At 27.9% G+C, this 17796-nt stretch overlaps 1 protein-coding gene across 3 annotated transcripts in view; it reads left to right on the top strand.

Annotated features, from left to right (window-relative positions):
- The window catches only part of LOC123290727 (elongation of very long chain fatty acids protein 7-like), a 37732-nt gene that overhangs the window by 17642 nt on the left and 2294 nt on the right, over positions 1-17796 (top strand). For all 3 annotated transcript variants that reach the window (XM_044871214.1, XM_044871055.1, XM_044871138.1), the window contains exons 2-5: positions 11906-11992; positions 14342-14532; positions 15797-15877; positions 16727-17026. In XM_044871214.1, the coding sequence (XP_044727149.1) occupies positions 11932-11992; positions 14342-14532; positions 15797-15877; positions 16727-17026 (633 nt within the window). In that variant the 5' untranslated portion in view covers positions 11906-11931. The remainder of the gene's footprint in view (positions 1-11905; positions 11993-14341; positions 14533-15796; positions 15878-16726; positions 17027-17796) is intronic.

Here is a 17796-nt window from a genome sequence, read left to right as displayed (position 1 = left end):
CGAATCTTTTTGCGTTGTAAATTAGGTTTCTTGGATATTTTTTATCGTTTAATCGAGCACTATGAGCAAAATACAAGTAAGGTATTTTCGGGGTATAAAGGCTACCTAAGCTGAAATGGTATATAAGGAAAACGTTCGTGTATCGTGAGAGACTATAAGTGGAATTTTGTTTTTTATAGCATAAATTGAAAAGTTTTCCACTTTTTTTTGCTCTTGATTTTTACATTAAAAAATAAATAAATAAATAATTTAATCTGTCATTTTAAACAGTATTTATACCATGCATATATGAAATATATAGCAAGGTAAGAAAAGATATATCAAGCAGAATTGTTTATAGCGTGCTCAGGACGTACAAAGTTAGTTTGAAGTTCAGTTGAGTATCGTAAAGTTCAATTGAGTATCTGAGTATCTTTTAAACCGTTAGAGATAGAACAAAAAATTAAATTTATAAAATGCTTCTTATAAAAAAATTAACAACTTTTGTCTGTAACATTTTTTCATAAACACCACTGTTTACTCGTGAAGGAGCAAATTAGAACAAAGCCTTGGTGTTATTATTTTCTACAAAACTATAAAAGATAGAGAGTTAAAAATTTGCAGGTAGATTTAACTAATAGGTTTATAAAAGACAAAAAAAAAAAAATTCTAGAAAATTCTATTGGAAATTTCGAAATTTGCATACAAAAAAATATTTCAAACAATAGTTGTTTATTTTATTATAAGAAATAACTTTTACATTAAAATTTTGGTCTAGCACCAACGGCTTACAAGATCCTTTTTCATTTGATGTTCAAAAATTGTTAAATATTTAAATAAGCATCTATTCCTTTTCCCGATTCTTATCTATACTTAGTTGTCTACTCTCTTAGTTGTTTCAGGAACGGAACCCTAAACTCGCAATTGAAGCATAGCTAAGAACGCTCTCCGTTAAATTACCTTTCAAACAAAACAAAAAAAAATAAAAATCGGTTCATCTTTTTAGGAGCTACGATGCTACGCCTCTTCGGGGGTTAAAAATCAAGAGCACAATTTTTTTAGAAGTAAAGTTTTTCGTGTGTTTTATTTGCTAAACATTCTATACATTATTTTTTATTTTTCATTCACTATCTCGGATATTCGAGCTTTTGTTTTAAATACTCCAGGAGCTGCACTATAGAATGTAATGACACGTCTTTTGGTTAAGTGAGTGTATTTTAAAAATTTTTGTATACTCTATTACCTGCAGGTACCTTACATTTTTGAGACAGTCTACTTATTAATAATTTGAACCAAATTAAAATTAGTATTATTCATTTATTTGAAAGTTCGAAAATACAAAATTGTACCGGAAAATTTACACGCTAGTTTTATGTTAGCTTAAGTATGATATATTGTTAAGAGATCCTAATCCCAGATTGTCTTTCGATGATAGCGATGAGATTAAAATGTTAGAAGTGGCTGAATTCTTTTTTTTTTCGAAACCATAATATGTTAAAAGTTGAAAAGTAATGGCCAAAAAAATAATCATGCTTTATCCTCAAATCGTATCAAAAATTAGATTAGTGTTCATAAAGCAACTGCTGAAAATATAGTTGAAGTTAAATGCAACTTAGTTTTAAGTTTACATAAAAAATTTTAGTAAACTTGACCTTTGTTAATAAAAAAAAGTTCAAAGTCATTTTTTTGGAGGTATTTATATTTTGTATTGTATTTAAATTTTATTTACAAAAATATTTAATTAAAGTGAGTCTGTTACACAAAGGTTTTTTTTTATATATCTAGATTAAAACGGAACAGTAGGTTGGTAGAGTCTTACTAAAAATTATATAATGATGTTAAACATTATGGGTTTCTTTTTTATTATAACATTCATTTTATGAACAAAGTTCACTTTTAATTTGATTAAAATTTATTAATTTATTAGTGTTAAAAGCTAGAAATTGAAAATCAGTTTCATTTTCATTCCATTTGCAATGCATAGATATTGTATTCTTTCAAATAAACTTACTACGCCAAATAAATTCCAAATGTGTACGTACAATTGCTGTGCTCCAACGAACTTGTTGCTCTCCAAATACGAACCGATACGAACTCCAAATACGAACTGAACCGCTTTTGTACATCAACAACAAGTTCTCCATACCAGAATTGTAGGAAAATAACAGTGTTTTAATAAATGTTTCAGTCGTTTTTTGTGGGACTCCTCACAAATATATAAAAAAAAAGGGACAAATAAACAAACAAAATGAGATGGAAAGTTATTTATTCTGAAATGACATTGACCCAAAACTCGACCTCATTATTACGTTATTTTTATCGCACGTTTAATCTGCCCTTTTTTATCAACTACGTAGATAAAACAAGAAAAGTCATTACTCAATTAAATTTTTATGACCAAGAAAAATAAAACAAACTTTCTTGTTTTATTAATTAAAATTATCATAATGCCTTAGGCTTAAAACGCAAAGCAATTCAATAAAGAATTTCAAAGTTGATTACAAGTTAGGTACAATAAAGCTTAACTTTTTCAAATAAGCCTTAATCTATAACTACATCATTCGTAATACTTTTCATTCATAATAAAACAAGCTTTGCTATTAACACTTGAGCTATATTTCAAAAATCTGATTCAAAAGTATAGCTTTAACAATCAAAGGCACAAATTAACATATTTACTTCAGATTAAACTGTTTGCTTAAAATAAATATAAATATTTCTTATTAATATCGGTTACTGAGCCAAAATTGCTTAGCTGCAATATCATATTTGTATATGTTTTGTCAAATTGGGTTTTAACCTAAACCTGATAAATACTTATTTTGAAAAGAAAAGTTACAAGAAGCCTTTCAATCAATTTTCAAATGCCGAGCCAACGAGGTTGCACACAGTGGAATATACGAAAATAACAATTTAATTCGTTAATTTTAGGAATAAATTGGGAAATTTAAAGTTTTTCACCCATAGTATTGTGTGTAGTCTAGGAACATTTCTCTTCTTGTGAATATTTTGCCACGATAGCTACTAAAAACCTTCATTCACAGTTAATTTTTAACAATAATTGGAAATGAAATACGTCGAGTCATTAATATTATTAAATGAGTAACACTTAATAATAATAAAATATTGTAAATAATAATAATTTATTTATTTCTTATTAAATAATAATCATAATTAGATGTAAAATGATGCAAAAATTGAATTATGTGATGAAAACAAACTATATGATTTTGAAATCAAATATGAATTATTATGAAATATTTTTTAAATACATATCTTTTAATAAAATTCGCTTAAGAGCCTTTTAAAATTAATTGTAGATGCATCATATAATATTATTTGTTCTTAATTTTTATTTTTATTTTATTTTCCTTTTTTTCTTTTTTTTTTTTTTTGAAAATGAAAACTATTTGAATAAAATAAGAGTTTAAGAAAAAATGTTTTACATTGTAATAAAATTATAATAATATGTAATTTATAATATATAATTTTATAGTAAAAATAATAATATACTGAATGCCTACGTCATTCAGACATTAATAATAATAATAATAATAATAATAACAATAAGAAGTGATAATAACAAAAAAATAACAATAATCATAATAGGATTAATATCTTTTTTATTTATTTTTCAATAAGTTTAACTAAGGACCTCTCGACGAGTATAGGCCTCCTCCATCTCACTCCACTTTTTCCTATCTTGGGCTGTTCTCATCCACTCGTTGTTTGTGAATTTTATAAGTTCGTCTTCCCATCTTTCCAGGGGACGACCTCTTTTCCTTTTTCCGTGGGGGCCAGACCATGCAGTGATTTTTCTAGTCCATCTCTCTTTATCCTGACTTACAATGTGGCCCGCCCACTTCCATTAAATTTCTTGCAGTGGGTTAACGCATCAATTATAACTTTTGTTCTTTCTCTTATTTCTCTGTGTCGTTTTCAGTCTCCGAGTTTCAAGTTAAGAATGCTCCTTTCCATGGCTCTTTGGCAATTTTCAATTTGTTTCCTTCGTATGCGAATTACACATCCAAGTTTGACTTGCATATGAGAGGCAAGATAAAAGACATGAGTCTAGGACTTTCTTTTTTAATCTTTTTAAAATTAGGATTTCTAATTTCTAATAGATCGAGAAGTACTACGTTCAGCTTGATCTGTTGTGGCTACCAGTGGCGTAGCAAGGTCGACAAGAGCCAAAGTGCTTCAAATTTATAGATAGGGATTAGAAAATACAGTGACTTGAACTTATTCATAGTAGCATAAGTAAAGTCTAGCTTTATGAGGAGAAGAAAGGCCAACCTATATGTTTATAATGAAGAAAAATGGGCATAAATAAACAATGATGAACATGTCATTATGTCGTCTTTAGCTTCACTCAAATCAAAGTTCGATGCCGCCTTGTTTTCTACCGCAATTAATGATAAATGTCAGAGTAGATTTCGTCCAATGCTGTTTCTTAAATAATTCTTTATAATCTTCAGTTTACTGAAAGATCTTTCTGCTGACGCAGAAGTAACCGAAATTGTACAAAATAGTAGCATTGTGGAGAGGGAATTAATGCTATTATAAGGTCTAGTTTTTTATAAAACTGGGTTTCTTAAATAAAACTGAATACATATTCAAAGTTATATATATTATACAGCATTTTTCTACCAAAATCCATAACTGCAATCCAATTGAATAAAAAGAATAGGTTTATGTCGTCTTTGCTAATTTTACTCATAGGTTCGAAGTCAATAACAAACATTCGCCCATATATTTCAACAAAAATAGTTTCAGTGAATTTTTCCAAAAAGTAAAATTTAATCAATTTTATGCTGTTGCAAACGTTGATTTTTTTTGTTTCATTTTCTTAGCCTTTCAGATTATTAACAAAGACGCATCAATATTTATATTTTATCTACTTTCAATTTATGAATTTAATTTTTTCTCTTTTATTACAAAAATATGTCATTATTATGAAATGTCGTGTTTTTTGTCTGCTGTCTGTTCAGTACAGTTATTATGTATGCATTTTGTACAGAATATATAATTTATTTTGTTGCAATAATCGATTTAAAAAAAGGCTTAATTTTTTTTTTTTTTAAATAAACGTGCAATATTCAACCTAATTAAGCATGAGAAATCCTTTAAATAATTTCAAGGAATTAACAAAATTAAAATTTTCCTTAAAAAGTAAAAATATCTTCCTACTCACTTAATAATGTAGAAAATCGATCATTTAACATTTGCACATTTTAATTTCTATTTTATCAGGTACACAAACTTTTTATAAAAAGTTACCAGTTTGTTTTAATCAAAAGTTAAGAGACATATACCGGGTGTCCGAGACTGAGTGGACATGGCATTAGAGCATATTATTTGGACAATTTTAAATCGAAAGTACCTTATACATTTTTGTCCAAAACCCCTTGGCTATGGAGTTATGTTTGCACTATTAAATTAAACCAATATTGTTGAGTAAAGTAGTTGAATGTTTATCTGAATGTTACTTCTTTTAGTAGGTAATTGAAGACGTAGCTCTCTGGAGAATATCTGGGTCATCTCGTATGGATGCTGCTCCAGTAATAATCTTTTGAATTAGCTCATCTCTGGTGTATTATGGCTGCAGCTGCATCCATACGAAACGATCCAGATATTCTTCAGAGAGCTACGTCTTCAATTACCAGAAGAGCGTTAATGTGTTGCGAGGCTGCGGGATAAATATAAAAATTTTCACACTCGAACCAGGACGTGTATTGTGTTTTTTTTTTCAATTCTCTTTAATTAAGATTACTAGACAAGATATTTGTCAATATTTAGTTTACACTGTATGTATCATATTAAAAACATCTATAATCGAGAGACTTTGATGTAAACAAATATCGTATACATGATTAAAAGTAAACAACACCAAAATAAATAATTAAAAAAAACAAAACTACTTTACACAACAATGTCTTTACTTTATTCGCTTTTAATAGTGCACTCCTTAACTATTAGGTTTTGATCAAAAGTGCACTTTCGACTTAAAATTGTACTAACAATACACTCTTAAGATATGTCCATCGAGGAATAATACTTTTTATTTTTAAAAGAAGTAATATTTTAGTGTTTTTATGCACTTTTACTGATAAATATAAATCAGAATTTCCTATTTGCCAATATTGTTAATTAGAGCCTCGTTTATATCTAAAGTAATTATGGTTGATTTTGAATAAGTTTTGATATATGATACAAAGAAAATTTTCGTTGATGTAGCGATCCAAGGATGGCCATTTCATTAATCAAAATTTATTCTGCGTAAAATTTAGGATTATAAGAATTCGGCATCTGACCGTCATAACGCAATATAATTATTTATGCAATGTACAAATTATTTTATGCTTTAATCTATGCACCTATTAGAAATGTTATTAGTCTCTATAGATCAATGACTAAATTAATATTTGAACTGTTACTTATTTAGAGCTGTAGTGAACGTCACAAAACAAAAGCAAGGAAGGTCGTTCATGTCAGACATACCTCAGACTTTAGAACTTTCGTTTTAGAAATTGTTTGACAATGTCAAATTAATTGGATAGGAAAAAGCAAATAAAAAAAGCGAGACGGGCGAGGTTATTCTAAAACCGAGATTATTTCACTATAGCTTCTTTTTGATATTAATTATTTGGGGAGTAAATAAAAATAATCAACGAATTATCATACAAATGTCATGTTAATATTCAATACGGAAGGTGGTAAATTCACTAACTATAAAGTGTAAATAACAAACGACATTGGTCATTGTCGTAATAATACATTATATTTGGGAAATTGCGTGCTTAAATTATCTTAATAAAATTTTATATTATTGAAAATTTTAATGTAAGCATTAATAAAATTTTGTGTTGTTAAAAATTATAATTTATGTATTTATGTATAATTTTTAAAATTTATAATTTATGATGTATAAATTAATTATTTGATAAGTATTCGCGACTTCAAGTAATCATAAGTGGCGCTTTAATGGCAACTAAAGAGGGTGAAAACATCTATCTCCATGGTATAAACAAACAAAAAACCATTGAACATACAATCTGTTTTATATCATTTTAATCAATTTAAAGATTTTCTCTTTTATATCATATTTTCTTAGATAACGCTTACACTCTACTCCCTTGTTATGAGCAGTTTTCGTCACAGAATATTTTTGCCAAGCGATATTTTGTGGTCGGAAATAATAAAAAACCTTTTTCATAAAAAGGAAAAAAAAAATATATCCAACTTATTATCATACATTCAATTTTGCCAATCGAAATTTTTGCCAAACATTTTTTAGGCGAAAGTTATCAAGGACATTATAGATTAGTCTGTGTTAATAGCTTTTAAGCCCAAGTAAATTTTATATGTCATTTGAACATCAAGGTCAAATGACCTCTTGAAACTAGAATTTAAGGTCAAAGTCATGCCACAGGTGAATGCCCTCTAATGTCCTTTACAACTTTTGGCTATAGCAATTTTCTCTAGCTAGCGTATTTTCTTTTTATTAAATGCAATAGTGACACATTTTTAAGTTGTAATTCCTCCGAAATCTAACGTTTTTCGAAAAAATGTTTTAAATTAGAAAAGTTGGTTTTTAAGAGGATCAACTTCCTAATTGGATGGGTTATTCTATCTGTTATGTTCTAGGATCTAAATTGACTATTAAATCTACCAGGAGAACTAGGTGCAATTTGATGCCAGAACATGATATCCTAGTCATCAATCTCTACAACTTTGATTAAAGCTATGTTTTGATTGGCTTACTAAAAAACGAGTTATCAGCCATGATAGATTGAAATGGTCAACCCTTTATGTATAAATATAAGGATGGCCCGGATTTGAGGTTCCACTTCTTAAACTTCAACACAAATCCCTGGAGATCATTCAGAAGTAAACATGTTGTATATCCAGTAGAAAACTTAAGATTCTATACTTACCTACTTTTTCATTATAAATAATTGTGAAGGTAATCAACAGAAATTGTAAAAGAAAAATTGTCTTTTTGTTGTGAACCATTTGTATCTTTAATGTTAACAACATAAATACTTTTAAAATTTATTAATATTAAAAAAATACATTCTACAATTAAAATGACCTTATAAGAACATCTTTATGCGTATCTTTACCAATTGATTGGAAACGCTTATTTTGAATGCAAAAGAATCATAAATATGTAGCTGGTATTTTACCATCGTCAATTTGCATTACGTTTGACTTGACAAAAACACTTTTAAATTTTCTTTTTACAAAATTCGAAATATATGGTGCTAAACTTTTAAAACAAGAACATAATAAGTAATTTTTATTTTTTAGTTTTTTTTAACAAAATAATTTTAAAAAAATCACACAAATATATGGTCAAAACTATTAATTTTCGAAATATCCCATCATAAAGTTTTCATATTCTTGTTCCAAGAATTTATGATTAAATACTCCGAAAACGAAATGTTTTGTATTAATTACATTTGTACTAACAAATTATACAACTTCCTAAAAACCACCAACCAACTTCTCACAAAAATATAAAGATTACGTAACATAATATTATATACGTACCTTTTGCTATCTGCGCAAATGACCCTCGCTGCTGAAAGCGCGGAAAATAAAAAAAAAAAAATTACATTTATAAGAAATTTTTTGTATCTAGAAAACGAGAATTTTTTTTGTTTTTTTTACCTTTATTAATGAAAGAAACCCATGTCCAAAGGAGTATTTTTGAATCCCATTTTTAACCCTATAAACTCTACGGTACTGTGAATATTACGACGATATCTCTTACGACAGAATTAGTTAAATATTCTAAATAGAGATGTACGTATTTGTTGATTTTGGAGATTATTGAAATGTATTCTTGGTCTTGTAAGGAAGCCAACATACAATCAGTGTTAGCTTATCGAGATCAAGAGTCAACTACCAAGGTCTTGGCCAAAACCTACCTACATGCAAGAATTGGCCCAAACGGACCGAACTGTAATAAGTATTGTTCAACTTATTATCCAGTTTTATTTGAATTTACGCAAGCAAACAAAAAGCTCAGCATGGCTTACGTCGTTCAAACAAGTTTGGAATCTAACGTTAAAATTTCAAAAATTGTCTCTTCTTGAAAATAATATATAAATCAGTATGATATTTTTGGAAAATTAACCTATTTCCATACAATTTCTGTTAAGCATGGCTTTGGATAATTAAATATTCTGTATAGTCAGAAGGACTTTGTGGATTAACAAGAAAGTCATTGAAGTCATAACGTTTAAAAATTTATTGAAAAATAGTAAAGAATGGAAAACATTCTAAAAATAAATGACCTTATATACCTAACATCTTCTTCATAATTCATTCTTTGGTGATATTAGATATTAAATCTATTTACACCTCTTTTCGATGACACTAATTGATCGTAAACATTTTATGTATGCAATTATTAATAATAATTTTTCTAGTTTTAATTGAACAATAAATTAAGCAATGTTTCTTGAATAAAATTATGTGATGCGATATTCTTCATTCAATATCGTCAACCAATAATAAATGTATGTCAATATAATTATTTTACAAAAGGAATGTTTATTGTATAAAATTTTAACAAGATTTTCTTTGAAAATTAAGATTTTAGTTATACAATATCTTTAAAGTAAGAATGTATCGGCACTGTAATTTGAAAAAGATTGAGGCTTGTTTTTTGTTTTAAATAGTCTAACAATCAGTGCACATAACCAAATTAAACTTAATTACGTAATTTACAGTAGGGTTAAATAATAAATTTTAATACGTATTCCTCTTATTGAGAATTCTCAAAAATTGATATGTGTTTGATAATTACAACTTGGAAAAAAGGTTGGTGTTCCTATGGTTGATATGGTGGAATTTCTACAGAAAAATACCATGTTTTTTTCACGATTTTTAACACAAAGCATCCATCAACCCCCATTGCTATATTATAAATGTGAACGTTAGGATGTTTGTTTGTTTGTTTGTTACGCTTTCACACAAAAATTCGCAAACGGATTTGAATAAAACTGTATGATAATATAGCTCATACATCAGACTAATCGATGAGCAATAATTTATAAAAATAAATTACGAAAAAAATAAAACAAAAAAATTTCGCCTATTACATTTCACTACGCCATCTAGAAGTATCATTTTGAACCAAGGCTATATAACATTTAAAAAAAATTGAATTCTGTACATATATTTTACCTGTGTGAAACAATCCCTAGATCTATTTCGAATGTTACATGTTACAGAAGGTTCATAAGCGAGAGCAAGAGAGGCGGAAGCTATAACGCGGTGGTCTGTACTTTTAAGTCGAGCGAAGTGGTGTCAAGCTAGTATACATAAAATATTTTTAAAGGAGGATTTGAAAGTTGAAAGCTTTAAAACGCTTTTAAAGAAATGCCCGTGACACATATTCGATTAACATTTCAATTTTCAAGTCACTAGCTCAGTTTTGGAGGGATTATGGAGAAGTGTAAAGCCTTAAATACTTCAAAAAATAATGATTTTCTGGTATAAAAAAGGGTGAAAGATAGTTGAGAAGCTTAAATATTCCCAAAAGGCACATTCTTAACACCAACTCAACTGATATACATATAGCTCAGTTTTGAGGGGCTCGTGGGGTGTGTAAAAACCATAAAACACGAAAACATAATTTTATGTTTTACAAAATAAGGTAAGGGTCTCGAAAGTGAACACCCCTCAAAATCACATCTTTGTACCTCTATATTAATTTGAAAAGGCTGTTCACATGTGAGGAGCCATAAAAATGTAAAATCTCAGGTTTCTTTCCTACGAATTCCCTTCAAATTTTTGAAATGAGGAATCAACTAAAAACAAGTGAAGACAGCAACTAACTAAGTTAATTGTTTAAATCAGGGCTTCTTAAACTTTTGTAATTCACGACCCCACTTTTGATTGCGAGTTTCCTGACGACCCCATACAAATATAAAAGAAAAAAAATTAATATTGATGATTTATTTATTAGATAACAATATACATATCCATATGAAAATATATAAGTTTAGAATTCGTTTTGAAACATACAAAAATCTAAAATTAAAAATTGCACAAAAATTATAAAATTGTATTTATTATAGTTTCAAAAATAAAAGTGGATTCTGACCGTCTTAATTCTCTCGAATATATTCAAGTAGTTGCGTGGTAAGTATTAAATTAAAGTATAAGTTAAAAATTTAATGAGATGGATGTGCCTGTTTTTTATTGCATAACAAATCAAATTTTGGTGGAATGTTTGAAACTGCTGGACGTAAGACCTCTTCAACATTTTTTATCGCTGAACGGTATTGGGATTTAATATGTGTTAAAGCTGTTTCTTCAGCAATAATACCTAGAAATTTTGTTGATAATTATTTCTCGGGATTGTTTCGGCTTTTAGAGATTGACAAAAATAAATTTATATTTTTTATTTATTCCATTAACATTTCATAACTCATAGTAAATGTTATTCAAGTTATTATAATACTCTTAATAGAAATGCAGGTCTTCTAGTTCGGTACGGTCTTTCCGAACTAGAAGATTTTATGATATATTTATCTACGATAATTGTTATTTTATCTTTATAACAATAATTTTACAAGTTAAAAAACATTTTCTGTTAAATTGTATTTTTACCTCTCGCGACCCCAGAATTTTGCTACGCGACCCCAAATGGGGTCGCGACCCATAGTTTAAGAAGCCCTGGTTTAAATAGATGCACATGTTTGGATTCTTTGATTATAATATTAGAAATTGTAAAATTTCATAAAATACATGCAAATTTGCATAATTTTGGAAGCGTTGTTTTGATAGAAGTTTGAAAAATCGCCATTTTCGAAAAAATACCGGATTTTTTAAGCTAATACCAAAACACTAATTAAATATAAATAAAGATATAATAAAATATTAATGTTCATTTTCTTTGTTTCAGGTGAATATATCATAAAATTAATAAATATGTCGTTGTACAATAATTCGATGACGAGATACTATGACCATCTGTTTATCGATTTAGCAGGTAAATTTTATTATTAAGTTTATTAACAAATCATCTCAAACATTACTCATACTAAAAAATTTTAAATTCTGCTTGATTTTGTTCGCCGTTTTACTTTAGCAACAATAAATTAATTATATATTTCGTAAAATCAAATAATTTTATCTCAATTCATTAATATAGAAGAAAATTTTCCAATTCAATAATATAATTAATAGAAAAAATCAGAGAAGAAATCATTTACGTCTTATAATGTAAATAGAGGGTTTAACAAATTACTATTCAAGTTAAGTTATAGTATAAGCAAAACATGTAGTACTAGCCAATCCATGTTCAGCAGAGCTATGATAACCATGGTATTATCAGCTTTTTTTGATATATGTCCTTTGCAATACAGTAGAAATTGTGACTCATTTGATTGAATGCTCACGAACCTAGTCAAGTGTTCTAAAATACCGGGAAAAAAATCGCATCTTTGAAATAATTTTGCTTTCTTACTGTTATTGTATTCATTATTAATTATTATTACAACATTATCATATTACTTATAATTCTAGAATTTTGTATTACTTTTTTCTGTTATTGTTTTTTCTTCTTCTCTTAAGTATTATCTGTTTATACCGATGTTTATTTTGTTGACATTCTCTAATGCCAAATAAAATAACTTTTAATAATGAAGGGTGTAGCAAATTTTATTAGATAACTAGTTGATGAGTACCCGCATCGCTCATCAATCTAGGTCTGTTATATGAGGCAGAAAATATTTCTCCTCTGTCTTCATTAAAAAAATATCATTGCAAAAATATCAAAAAAATTAACAAGGCCCTTCTCCCTAGATAGGAATCGAGTACCTACATTAAAACAGACTGTTTTTAATTTTACTGATTTTCTGTGGACATATTACAATTAAATAGAGCTTGAAAACTATATTATAAAGCTGCGGCTATATATAGATGACGAATAAAACCAACAGTAGATATAGGACCTCTTACATCACAATTCTGAAATGCGCCTAGGTTTTTATCGATTTGTTTGACAGCACTGAGCAAGGGCGATATTGTAATAATTTAATTTAGCTTTTATTTAATTTTGATAAACACAAAGCTCACATAAATAACTTTTTATTGCATCTCATATTTGCCAGGCAGGCTTGAAGCCAGCACATATTTTCTTGACCAGGCGAAGATATTCAAAGGTGGTCAAACAACTCTGACCAGGAGAAATATTGAGAGAACTGCATTAAAAATTTATTTATGTGAGCTTTATGTTTATCGAAATTAAATAAAAGCTTCAGAAGCTTGTTCACTAACTTTATCACCACCTCTATATGTCAAGTACTTACATATTTTTTGCCGTCTAAAACAATAAAAAATATATTTGTATGTCTTATAGGGATTTCCCTATGATATATACATACGTAATTTCGACTATTACTTTAATTACATTAACATTTCCGGTTATATTAAATTTTAATGTATCCAAGTTGTTAGTAAACTAATTTTTATACTTCTTTGCTAATTATGAAATTTTAATAAGAATGACCTCAAAATTTTCAGTTTCAAAAAAATAAAAATAGGTGATACCACTAAAATAGCAAAAAAACTAACTCGATACTAAAAGAAACACAGAAATGTCTTCCACAGGCATATACATTTTGAATATTAGCTGTTATAGTAAACACGGTATTTTACGTATTGAACTGCACACTACAATCTTCGTGTATTTTTTAAAATAAAGAAGAATCGAAAATGAATTTTATGCAACTATCTGATTATTAGAAAAAAAACATTATTTTGAACAGTTAGTAGAAAATATTAATCGCAAACAAATTAGAACATCCAAATAAAAGCACCGCCCAGCATTCAGCTCTCCTTGATAATTCATTCATAAAGCGAAATTAAATTTAGGAACGTATTTTTATTTATGAATGAAGTTTTTGACAGAACAAAAAAAGCGGTTGGCATATAATATTTCTACCCAATTCTTATTAGACCAATCTCTAGCCTGACAAATACGCCGTGATACTGACCAGGATGATTTTCAATTATGTTTTCTTCGAAAAATAAAATTTTAACGATTTTTGTCGGTTTGTTTGTTTTGTAAAACGGCATCAGGATCAAATTCTCGGCCTTTTTCAAGTCGGTTTTAAATTTAAGTTAAACAACTAACCCATATGTAATTTATTAAGCACTTTTAATTTTAAATTGGCATAAATAACGCTCAGCTATTTAATAAATAGAATTTTGATTGTTTATTTTTCGAAGTAAATGTGAGTAGAGTCTATATCAGAGTGGCGGACCATTTTTTAGGCCAGGATTTTGTGTTTACGAATTTTCCACCTAATTTTAATTTTTTTTTTCATTTTTTCAGATCCCAGAACGAATGATTGGTTTCTAATAAAATCGCCAATGCCTGGTTTGACAATATTAGGATTATATCTATATTTTACATTATCATGGGGGCCAAGATACATGCAACATAGAAAACCTTTCTCTTTAAAAAACACATTAATAGCATATAATTTTATACAAGTTTTAGTTAGTATATGGTTATTTGTTGAGGTAAGTTATATATATTTTTTATTAAATTTTAAACTTGGTAGAAATTTTTACAGCCTATATTTTTGTCAATTTGCATATAAGGTGCTACTTAGATACTAAAATGGTCTTGTGCGGTCGCAGTTTGTCAATTACTAAAAAAAAAAAAAACATGTTCAGTACAATAAACGAACTTTTTTCTTACGAAAATTATCCTAAGAAAAGTCTAAGATAACTTTAAAAAGATTTTAAGAAGATCAAAATGCTAGATATTTAATTTTCTATTAATATACTCCTTTATGCATCTCCCTCTCCATTTCGGCGGTCTAAAAGACTCTCAAAAGGAAAAAACAATTTTTTTTACAAATTAAGACTTATAAGGGGGTTTTTGGAGTGTCTGATCTCGTATTTTAAGCCAAAATGTTAAATTGATTACTTCTCTCCTTTAGCCCACATAATAGACTCCCTAAATAAATAATAGAATTTTTTTTGAAAATTTAAGCTTTTTTAAGGCATGTAAGGTGGTTTTTAAAGTTGTAGATCTTGAATTTATGATCAAATTAATTCAATTTTGAATCCCCTCTCTTTTATTTTACATAAGTGGACCCCCCAAATAAATAATACCATTTTTTGAAAATTTAAGCCCTTTTAAGGCATGTTAGTGGTATAATTTGTTTAGGGATCTACTTATGTAAGTTAAAAGAGGGGGGGGGGGTGAAAATCGAATCAACCTGATCATAAATTCGAGATGGTATTATATTTTCCTAAGCATTATAAACTTGAGACTAAAATTAGTATACCGAGATATATATTTCATATATACAGGCTATAGAAATACATCGACAATATTTTTTTTTAATTTCAATTTCAAAGCCTTGTTTCTGAAGAATCCAAATTCATACTCACTTATGATAATTGCATTGGAGCGATTATTTATATTTAGAAATTGATCTCAACAATACTGATTGGGTTTTTATTTTAAATTTCTAGATTTCTCATTAATAGTTAAATGAGATAATTGAATATTAAATAAGTAATAAAATTATTTTATTTGAAAAATTTAAATTAATTGATCATCCAAAGCCCATCCGTATGCTCTTTTAAAGTAATTTGTTTACGTCACCTAGTAATTGCTAATTAAACGGCGATATTAATATGTAATTTGAAGCCATTTTTTTTATTATAGAAATTATCTTTATAGCACTCTTGCTTATATCTTACAAATTTTTATGAAAACTAAGAGCATTTCTGTAAAATTTTAATATTTTTGTTTTGTTTTTGTTTTTAGGCAATAGACGCTGGTTGGGGTAATAAATATAGTTGGCGATGTGAACCCGTGGATTTTTCTCGAACACCTGAAGCAATGAGAGTAAGAAACATTTATTAGAAAAATAGTTTTTCAATACCGCAAAATTTTATAAATTTAGCAAAGTTCTATATTTGAAGTACGAGACTGCTATGCCATGCCTGTACTCTTTGAAGAGTTGTGCTCAGGCGTTCTGCACAGGTGCTAAATATTTCACGCGTTAAATTCTTTAACTTTGCGTTAGTTGTTGAAATACTATGCATAGACAGTGTTGATGACTCTATCACATTACACATACATACATGCCACACATACATAACTGATATTCCCATAATTACATACTATACAATTTACGCCTAATTTGCGCCCTCACGGGTAAACAGTGATATTTACGAAAAAATGTTTCAAATAAAAGTTGGTTATTTTTATATAAGGAATATTTAGAAGGCCCAAATGACTTATGTTGCTCATTTACGAACTTGACTTCACTTTTTACGTCCTCAGTACGCTATAAAAATTTCAGCTTGATATCTCTTTTCGTTTTTGAGTAATCGTGATGACAGACGGACAGACAGACGACAGAGGACAGATAGACAACCGGGAATGGACTAATTAGATGATTTTATGAACATCTATACCAAAATTTTTTGCTTTGCATCAATATTTTTAAGCGTTACAAACTTGAGACTAAACTTAATATACCTTGCATATTGCATATATGCATGGTATAATAATCTAAATAATTAAGTAATTATTAATTTACTTAGTACGACTTATATGAACGTGCCCGAAAATTTTCGAAGTTAATATTTTTTGCTTACAACTTGATGAGATGAGAGAAATATGTGGCCCTTTATATTATTATTGAAAGTCTGTCTTAACGATAGAATTAATTGATTAAACTTTTTTCAGATTGCACGTGGTGTATATATCTATTTTCTGGCAAAAATGTCAGAATTACTAGATACGGTATTCTTTGTACTACGAAAACGTGATCGTCAGATTACATTCTTACATATGTATCATCACACTGTTATGCCAATGATCAGTTGGGGATGTACCAAATACTATCCAGGTGGTCATGGGACATTTATTGGTTTTATTAATTCATTTGTACATATTATTATGTATACATATTATATGTTTGCTGCAATGGGACCACAATATCAAAAATATTTATGGTGGAAACGTTACATAACAACATTACAAATGGTATGATATAATTTTTAACACGCTTTTATTAGCTTCACACTTATCAAGAATCGATGAAAATACAATAATTTTAAGTTTATTTGATTATCCTTATCAGAATTTTCAGGAATAACGATTTCCATATTTATAATATATACATTTATTTGCGCTCCCACCATATTTTTACTGAATTTTTGATAAATAAATAATAGTCCAAAAAACAAAAAAACTAAAAATAAATAATAGTTTAAAGAAACTAAAAAACACGCTTTGGTAACTAGCTGAACTAAAAGGTAGAAAATAAGTTCTTTAAATTAAAAAAAAATCATTTTATCCTATAAAAGCTTGGGTTCTTTTTAAGATATTTTATCATGACTTTACTTTTACCAATATCTGTCTATAATATATTTACAATTATTAAAATTTAGCACCCCATGCTTTTTTTCGATGATTTTTTTAATTTAAAGAAATTATTTTCTACTTTTTAATTCAGCTAGTTACAAAAGCGACTTTTTTAGTTTTTTTATAAATTATTATTTATTTTAGATATATAATTTGCCATAAAAGTAAGTTATGAAATTGCATAAATTGTTTTAAATATGTAAAATATTGTTTGATATTCTTTATTTTATTAATATTATTTTTGTATGCAACTTGTTAATCACTTTAGTTTACATTTAGTATGAAAACCCCATGTAATACCTAGGTTAGCTCATTATTATATTATATTGACATCAATGAGCTGGTCACTAGACCATGCTCTCCCGTTATTTCTTTTGCGATTTCATTTT

This window comes from Chrysoperla carnea, chromosome 1, assembly GCF_905475395.1.
Source record: "Chrysoperla carnea chromosome 1, inChrCarn1.1, whole genome shotgun sequence".
Classification (NCBI taxonomy): Eukaryota; Metazoa; Arthropoda; class Insecta; order Neuroptera; family Chrysopidae; genus Chrysoperla; species Chrysoperla carnea.
Note: the sequence above shows the minus strand (reverse complement) of the source record. Positions and strands in the feature narration are given on the sequence as shown.